This window comes from Dipodomys merriami, unplaced genomic scaffold (assembly GCF_024711535.1).
Source record: "Dipodomys merriami isolate MVZ:Mamm:240054 unplaced genomic scaffold, mDipMer1.0.p SCAF_28, whole genome shotgun sequence".
Taxonomy (NCBI): domain Eukaryota; kingdom Metazoa; phylum Chordata; class Mammalia; order Rodentia; family Heteromyidae; genus Dipodomys; species Dipodomys merriami.
In genome coordinates, this window is record NW_027204270.1 from 7,683,739 (window position 1) to 7,692,616 (window position 8,878).

General features: G+C 55.3%; 2 protein-coding genes across 2 annotated transcripts in view; one reads left to right on the forward strand and one right to left on the reverse strand.

Annotated features, from left to right (window-relative positions):
- Window positions 1-2,365, forward strand: part of Clcn6 (chloride voltage-gated channel 6) — a 34,122-nt gene extending 31,757 nt beyond the window's left edge. Inside the window, exons 21-23 of the mRNA XM_070037386.1 lie at window positions 443-550; window positions 784-909; window positions 1,287-2,365. Of these exons, the coding sequence (XP_069893487.1) occupies window positions 443-550; window positions 784-909; window positions 1,287-1,367 (315 nt within the window). The 3' untranslated portion in view covers window positions 1,368-2,365. The remainder of the gene's footprint in view (window positions 1-442; window positions 551-783; window positions 910-1,286) is intronic.
- A 4,400-nt stretch (window positions 2,366-6,765) lies between these two features.
- Window positions 6,766-8,410, reverse strand: Nppa (natriuretic peptide A). Its single transcript, XM_070036947.1, has 3 exons — window positions 8,135-8,410; window positions 7,675-8,001; window positions 6,766-7,042 (listed from the first exon to the last, which is right to left on the reverse strand). The coding sequence occupies exons 1-3, from the start codon at window positions 8,255-8,257 to the stop codon at window positions 7,031-7,033; spliced, it is 462 nt and encodes a 153-aa protein (XP_069893048.1). The 5' UTR covers window positions 8,258-8,410; the 3' UTR covers window positions 6,766-7,030.
- Between the last annotated feature and the right edge of the window lie 468 nt (window positions 8,411-8,878).

Here is an 8,878-nt window from a genome sequence, read left to right on the forward strand (position 1 = left end):
TATGCCGCCCAAGACCAGGCACATGTGCGCACACACACCTGCCACCCGTGAATATACATAGACACACCTATGCCACTCAAGACCACGTATATGCACACACATGCACCTGGGCTACCCAGGAACACACATACCTCCCTGTGCCACACGGGAACACACACATATACACACCTGTGCCACCCAAGAACATACACACACACCCTGTGTCACCCGGGAACATACACACACCCCTGCCTCGGGCCCCCACACTGTCCACAGTAGGCGACTGGGCAAGTTGTCCACAGGCTCCAGCCTGAGGTCCGACAGGCCTGCACAGAGCAGTGACGGGTGGCACAGGAAGATCCCCACATGGTGATGGGGAGGGAGATGTGCAGCAGGGCTGGCAAAGGGGGACGCCAGCCCCTGCCTCCCCTGGCAAGGACACTCGCCTTGGTTGGGATTGCAGAGTGCCAGCCAGCCACGCCTTTCCTATGCTGAGATGGCCGAGGACTACCCGCGGTACCCCGACATCCATGACCTGGACCTGACGCTGCTGAACCCTCGGATGATTGTGGTGAGGGGCTATCTGTGGGCTGTCTGGGATGATTGTGGTGAGGGGCTGTCTGGGATGGCTGTGGTTGAGGGGCTGTCTGTGGGCTGTCTGGGATGGTTGAGGGACTGTCTGTGGGCTGTCTGGGATGGTTGAGGGGCTGTCTGTGGGCTGTCTGGGATGGTTGAGGGGCTGTCTGTGGGCTGTCTGGGATGAGGGCTGTCAGCTGCAGCTGACCCCTGCTGTCTCTTCTGCAGGATGTCACCCCATACATGAACCCTTCCCCATTCACCGTCTCTCCCAACACCCACGTTTCCCAAGTCTTCAACCTGTTCAGGACCATGGGCCTCCGCCACCTGCCTGTAGTGAACGCGGTGGGAGAGGTGAGCCTGACCACACCCCTTGGCCCTCTGCCTGGGCCGCCTCTGTCCCAGAAGGCCAGCAGGTGGCGCCAGGGTGCCATGCTGCCTTCTTGCCTTACTGTGACTTGTGACTGTCCGAGTTTCAGTCTCCTCACTCCAGACCTACCCTATTGTTTCCTACCTATTCATGGAGATTTGTAGCACTAACAAGAGGGTTTAGAACAAAATGCTTAGGCTGGGTGCACAGTGCCCAGCACTCAAGTGCTGAGTTACAGGTGTGTGCCACCATGTCTGGCACCTTATATTTCTGGTTGTCCTAAAAATGCAATCACTCTCCAGAGCATCTGTGGGACATGACTTTACACAACAAACAACTTGAGACCTTTCTCTTGTTCTAGATCGTGGGGATCATTACTCGGCACAACCTGACATATGAGTTTCTGCAGGCCCGGCTGCGGCAGCATTACCAGACTCTCTGAGTCTGCGGCCCCCTCCCCAAGCCGCCTGGCAGGCGCATGCTCACTCGAGGGCCCCACAGGTGGCTGGGCTGTTCCAGCCCAGAGGTTCCCAGTTACGCCCTTGCCCAGAAAGCCTGGAATCATCAAGCACTACGCTGGCCAGAGATCCTGAAGATGGGCCTGAACTGGAAGCTTGGGCTCTTCCAGCTTCTCCACAGGCCCCCGTTGCTCCCTGTGCTTCTGCATCAGTGTCGGCACAGGCCTGCCCAACCCCCGTGAGCCAGGGCCAGGGGTGGAAGGCAGGCTGGGCCCTGCGTATCTTTCCTGCCCTGCCGTTCCTGCTCTTCTGAAGTGCCCAGTTGCTGCCTTATATCCTGGATGGCCTGGGCCCAGGTGAACATTGCGGGGCTGTTTTCCATGAAGTCCATTGCTGAGTTTGGAAATTGGGCTTGGAGAAAGCCCCTGTGAACAGGGAGGCCTTTCTTGGAACAACTCCTCCTCCTCCTCCTCCTCCTCCTCTCCCCCTTCCCTCCCCCCCCCCCCCCGTGGTTCGGGAGCTTGAGCCCAAGGCCTCCCATACACAGTCTCTTAGCAGCTTCTCTGATCTGTCTGAAAGGCAGTGATCCACCTCTTCCCACCCCCACAACCCTCGCCCTGGGCTCCCCATGGCCCAAGTCTCACTGGAGCCACCACCAGCCAGAAGCACAGAGCACGGAGATCCGACTCTCAGTCTCCAGATTCCAGTCCTATCGAGAGTCACCCCCCCCCCCCCGCCCCACCATTCGCAAACAGCCGTGGTCTCCCCAACCCTCTCACTCCCATGACTTCTGGGCTTTCTTAGTTCCCAGTTCCTCCCTGGTAGGGCAGCCACAGCTTAGCCTCGACCCTGCTCCCCAAGTTAACTGGAGCTGGGTACCCCAGACCAAACTCCGAGCACCAGGGAAGGGGCCGTTTTTACAGACCGGCAGCAAGCCGTCCTGAGCCAAGGCCACTCAAAGGTATGTGACAAGGTGGGTGGCCATGGGACGGGAGGGAGGGAGGGAGGGAAGGGAGGGAGGAAGGTCGCCCTTCTGGTCAGTAGCCTAGAGGGCCAGTGTGGAGCTTGAGGAGCGTGCAGCGTGCCGCGCCCTGGCACAGGCCAAGCCCAGCCCAGGCTGATGGCCGCTCGTGGGCACTGCGTGGCATCCGGTAAGGGCGCTGTCACGCATCTTCCTCCCCTTCCACATGTGTGGCAGCCACCCTCTGGGACTCACGGTAGCTTTTGTTTGAATTTCATGTTTGTTGTCGTTTTGTTTTTTGCCAGTCCTGGGGCTTGAACCCGGGGCCTGGGTGCTGTCCCTGAGCTTTTGTTCTCGAGGCCAGCACTCTACCACGTGAGCCACAGCGCCACTTCCAGTTTTCTGGTGGTTAATTAGAGATAAGAGTCTCACAGGGAGTTTCCTGCCCGGGCTGGCTTTCAACCTCAATCCTCAGATCTCAGCCTCCTGTGTAGCTAGGATTACATGTGTGAGCCACCAGGGTCCAGCTCATTTCATATTTTTCAAACCATAGAAATCTGAGAGCCTGGGTGCATGGGCCTGGCTCCTTGCAGCCTGGGAGAGGCTGGTCCTGGCCGGGCCTGGTGGGTCTCACGCTCACTCCCCCCTCCCCCAGCCCAGGAAGCTCCCCGGGCACTCGGGACCCCGCAGCATCACCTCCGGTTCCCCCCACTTGCTTGTTTTGGCCAAAACAACTTTGATATTTCCACTTCTGGCCTCTGTGGTAGCCTGGTGTGTGTTTGGGATGGTACTTCCAACAAAATGGAACTTAGCCAGTGCGTTTGCCTCGCTGCTCTTGCTTTTCTGGCAACGTTCAAAACTTGACCACATTGTCCTTTTTTTTTTAAATAAGGGCCCAGCCAAGCACTGAGGCTTATTCCTGTAATCCCAGCCCCTCGGAGCATGAGATCTGAGAATTAAGGTTTAAAGCCAGCTCAGGCAGAATAGTAACCCAGTAAAAAGCTGGAAAGTGAAGGTATAGCTCAAATGGTAGAGCACCAGCCTTAAGTGAAAAAGCCAAGAGTGGGAAGCCCTGAGTTGAATCCCCAGTGCCCACCCCCAAAATAAAGTACCCAACTGTCGGAGTGCACCCCCTGCCACGGGCTTCACCCCTTCAGGCCCCCTGGGTCCCGCAAGGGCCAGCCATCCCATGAGGTCACACAAGGAGATGATGTGTCCCCTCCTGTCGCTCCCTACCCAGCCCTGTGTCCATGTCACTTGAGCCCAGAAATAGAATCAAGCCAGACTCCCCATCCATCGTTCCATCGCCTCCACTCTTCCAGGCTGGCTCCCTGGCTCCCTATACTGACCACTGGCACCCTTTGGCTCCCAGTGCTCTGCCCATTGCAGCTTGGGGTGCAGGTGGTGGTGATGGGGTGAGGCTTGCTGTCCTCAGTTCCAAGCAGTTCTGTGCTTTGGGGGCATCTGCTTGTGACCGTATGTCACTAGTGGGGTGGACGCTTGCCTGTGCGGTGGGCCTGATGCAGCACAGGGCCGGCCGCCCTAGGAGGACAGAGCTCCAGGAGGCCCGCGGGTGCAGCCTCCATGGAGGCCCATGCTCTGGGGGAGGCCAGCGCGGCCTCCTGGGCCTGGCAGTATTGACCTACAGTGTTGGCCCTCAGCCCTGCAGCCCCGGCTGTCGTCCTGGCCGCGGCTTCTTTACGTTTGCACTGTTAGTTTGAACTGTAACGTCAGCCATGTCCGTTGTGTGTGTAAATCGTAGTTGTTTTTTAATTTGTAAAGCTCTATTTTTATTTGAACTTGGGAGGTCCTCCTAGTAGCCATATCATGTGGAATAAAATGTCTGCATCCATCTCCTTAGCCTCTGCCTCCGGGTTCTCTCCTGCCGTGCTGGGTGTCACAGGGCCTCGCCCCTCCTGTCTGCCCAGCAGGCCTAGCGGCCACCAGCTCCGCTTACCAGCGTCCATCAGTTGCCTTCATAAGAACAAATTTAGGAAGTCGGGCGCTGGTGGCTACTCAGGAGGCTGAGACCTGAGGATCGCAGTTCGAAGCCAGCCCAGTCAGGAAAGTCTTTGAGACTCTCATCTCCAAATTAACCACCAGAAAACTGGAAGTACCACTGTGGCTCAAAGTGGTAGAGCCCTAGCCTTGAGCAAAAGAGCATAGAGATAGCACCCAGGCCCGGAGTTCAAACCCAATTAACAACAAAAAATTAGGGGCCTGGGTGAAAGTGGCTTTACACCTGCAGTCGGGTACTTGGAAGGGATCTTGGAGAAGTGAAGGTTTTTGTTTTTGGGGGGGGGGGGTTGGGGGGTGTCCGGTTGTGGGGCCTGAACTTTGGGCCTGGGCGCTGTCCCTCAGCTCTTCAGTTCAAGGCGAGTGCTCTATCACTTGAGCCACAGCACCACTTCTGGCCTTTTTTTTTCTTGCTTATATGGTGCTGAGGAATCGAACCCAGGGCCCCACCTTCCCAGCCCAGAGAAGTGAAGCTTGGGCAAAAAGTTGGTGAGACCCCCATCTCAACAACAAGTATATGGTGGTCATGTCTCTAATCTCAGCTATGTGGGAGAGATAAGGACAAGAATTTCCAATTCAGGTCACCCGTGGTCAAAAACATAAGTTCCTATCCAAATAATAATAATAACTTTTAAAACAAAAATTAAAGATTAAAACATTAAGATTGGTTTAGCTCTGTGGAGCTAAAAATCATCAGGATACCACTGTTTCTCCTGTGAGATGAATACTGGTCTATTTGTCTTTCTTCCAAAAATCCTTCTTTCTACTAGGGGCAGCTTCGCAGAGCCAAGAACAAGAGATTTTGGAAAGGGGTGTTGGTCTTTCTTTCCCCTCCTCTCCTCTTCTCTTCTTTTTCTTCTTCCCTCTCCTCCCTCTCTCTCTGAATAACCAGTAAAAAAGTTGGAATTGGAGCTGTGGCTCAAGTGGTGGAGCTCCAACCTTAAGCAAACAAACAAAAAACTCAGGGGGCTGGGATTGTGGCTTAGTGGTAGAGTGCTTGCCTAGAATACATGAAGCCCTGGGTTCAATTCCTCAGTACCACATAAACAGAAAAAGCTGGAAGTGGTGCTATGGCTCGTGGTAGAGTGCTAGCCTGGAGCAAAAGCAGCTCAGGGACAGTGTCCAGGCCCTGAGTTCAAGCCCCGGGACCCATACAAAAAAAAGAAATGTGACCTGGCTTGCTGGCCCGAGTGTGGTGTGCTCCTCCTCCCCCACCCTCTCTGCGCACTGGGGTGTGTGGTCTGCCCTGTAGGGGGCGTGGCCTGCCATCACTGCTGCTCAGAATCCAATGTTCTCCCCAGGGCTGAATAACGGGAGGGGGGAGGGGGAGGGGGCGGGCAGGGACACCAGCCAGATGGCTCATGCTTGTAATCAGCTGAGATTTGAGGATCTTGTTTTGAAACCAGGAGAAAGTCCTTGAGACTCTTATCTCCAATTAACCACCAAAAAGCCAGAAGTGGAGCTGTGGTTCAAATGGTAGAGTGCTAGCAGAAAAGCTCAGGGGCAGTGTTTAGGCCCTGAGTTCAAGCCCCAGTATGGACACACACACACACACACACACAGGCTTAGCACCATACCCTTTTCAGAAGCAAGAAGAGAAATCTATATAGTCCAGTCTACAAGCTACACACTAGGGCCCTGCAAAGGGAGAGACCATGACTCAATGGATGTGGTTTGGTCCCCAGCACCCCTAAATAAATGAATAGCTGCCCATTGCGGGTTGTGTTTTCACAAACATGAACCTGGAACTTCTCAGCACAGCAAGCCATTCTCTGCTCACTGGGCTTTGAAGTGGCAGCCTTGTTTGAGCTCAGGTGTCCTTCCTAGCTGTGGCAGCGGACTCCCAGGTTCCAGAGGGAATGCAGGGGGCACCCTCGCTTCCGACATAGGCCCTTCCACCCACCAGCGTTGTAACCCAAAGTCATCTAATTTAATAGCTGTTTCCAGGATGAGAAGCCCTCATGTTCTGTGGGTTTTTCTTCCAATAAGCAAGGGCCACCACACCTGTTGGCATCTGGAGAAAAATGCTCTATTTTTTCCCCTCCAGGGGCCTCTGTGGCTGAGGCTGGGTGAAGGGCAGAGCAGGTAGAGAACTGGAGTTTAAGACCCTTCCTTGCCCCAACCAAGAAAAGAAAGGGAGGAAGAAATGAGGAAAAGAAGAAAGAAACTTGGGTGTGGCCAAATGGGATTGTACACACCTATAATCCCAGCGTTCAGGAGGCTGAGGCAGGAGGGTTAGGAGTTCTAGGCTAGGCTAGGCTAAATAGCAAACCTTGGCTCAAGGAAATAAGGAAAGGAGAGTTGGAAAGGGAAACTAGAATCATTTTCTCTCTGACAACGAATACATGACTTTGACTCTCTTCCCCCTGGGTAGGAAAGAAATCACACCACATCAGGCCTTTGGCTTCTGTCCATGGTGCTGAAGTTTAATTCACTTGCCAAAAGTTTTCAGTCAGAGGTGAAGGAGCTACCTTAATGCATGGGGTGGGAGATAGGGGTGGAGAGCCACGGTTACACCACTCTCTCCATATTTAGCATAGAATGGCAGCATTGACGGGATTCTGCAGCTTCGTGCAGGTTCATACAGAGCTGAGACCCGGCTGTGAGGGGTGCCAGGGCTGCAGATCTCCCAGCCCGCCCCAGCCTGGCCGCCTTTTGTCTCGCTGGCTGTTATCTTCGATACTACAAAGAGAAAATCAGACTTGTCTTGGTGACCTTGTCCTGTTGAAGAGGTGAGCTCCCTTGGACTGCACTAAACTCAAACTTGACCCACCCAGCTTCTTCCCCCAGCCTCAATCTCAGCCCACCGGCCTCTGAGTTTCCTAAATAGGGAAGAGTTACTCCTTAGTGCTAATAAGGGCAGTCTTTGTGCATTTCATTTCCACCTTTCAGGATCTTGAAAGATTAATTGGGAGATAAGAGTCTCAGGGACTTTCTTTGCCCGGGCTGGCTTTGAACCTTGATTCTTAAATCTCAGTCTCCTGAACAGCTAGGATTACAGGTGTGAGCTACCAGAGCCTGGCTGCTTCCTTCTTTCCTTCCTTCCTTCCTTCCCTTTCTCCCTCCTTTCCCTCCCTCCCTCCCTCCCTCTCTCCTTCCTTCCTTCCTTTAACAATTCTCATCAGGCTAGAGCTGAAGATGGTGGAATCATCCTCAGATTTTGGGGAAAGCATCAAGCTGGGGCAGAAGTCTCAGAAGGAACTAGCTTCTATGCTGATCCATTTCCTGAGAACATGCCCCTCCACCCCTGCAAAGTCAGGTTCTCCCCAAACCCATCATTTTCCTCCTCCCTCCAGCCCCCCACCTCCACTTACCCGGAAACTGTTGCAGCCCAGCCCGCTCTGGGCTCCGATCCTGTCCATCCGGCCCCCGAAGCAGCTGGACCTGCGCAGGCTCCGCGGGGCAGCCAGCAGTGCCCTCAGCCTGCTCTTCAGGAGGGCAGAGCGCTCAGAGGAGTCCCAGAGGCTCCGCCCCACGGCACCCCCCTCTCTCTGCACGGGGCCAGCCTCCCCGGTCCAGGGAGGGACCTCAGGGAGAGAGCTGAGAGCGGCCCCCACTTCTTCGTTCTGCTCGCTCAGGCCTTGTGGGGGCACAGCCTCCTCTTCCAACGGCATCTTCTCCTCCAACTGGTCCAGCAGATTCTTTAAACACGCACACACACACACACAGGGAAAGGGAGAGACCTCACTGATCCAGAGAAGATGGAGAGGAGGAAACCCAGTACCAGAAAGCCTCCCGCTTCCTATCTGGGTATCCCCCGCTTTCTGGCCCTACCTTGAAGTCCATCAGATCTGCACTGGACACGGTATTGTACACAGGGTTGGCGCCTGTTTGGTCCGGAAGCTGAAGGGCTAGGAAGAGGAGGAGGCTCACGGAGATGGTGGAGAAGGAGCCCATGCTGGCCTCGATCAGGGAGCTGTCTGGTGCTGGCTGCCTCTTCTCGCTTCTCTTTGCTTGCTCTCGCTCTGTCTTTGTCCCTCACTGTCCCCAGCTGCCCAGCGCCTCCGTTTTTATAGCCCCCCAGCTCTCCAAGAGCGCTGGGAGTGCTCGAACCCTCCCCATTCTGTCACTTGCAGCGATAAAGCCCGCCAAGTGAGAGCCCGGAGATGTCCTTTTAAAGTTATCAGCCCAGCAGAGCACCACGGCTTTGAGCAGCCCCCCTGGACCCTCGGGCAACAGCCACATTCTTGCTGATTTCTCTCAAGAGGCCCCCACTTCAAAGGTGTGAGCGGAGCAAAAAAGAGTCCTTGATTATCAGCCCACTGGGCCCTCGGGATTCTTTCTCCTTGGCAACGCGCGACCCACGCGGGGAAGCAGAGGGTGACTGAAGCTGGCCGGCGCCCAGCCACGCCCGCCTGCTTGTGGCTCAGCTGTCAGGGGTTCCAAATAAGGGCGGGGGAAGCGGAGGAAATGGCAGGCAGCCTGTGAGGGGAGCGCGGATGCTCCAGCTGGCTTCACACCTGATTCATCAGCTTCGTGGGAGGATCTCGGGCCCCAGACAGACGCCCTCAACTCCTG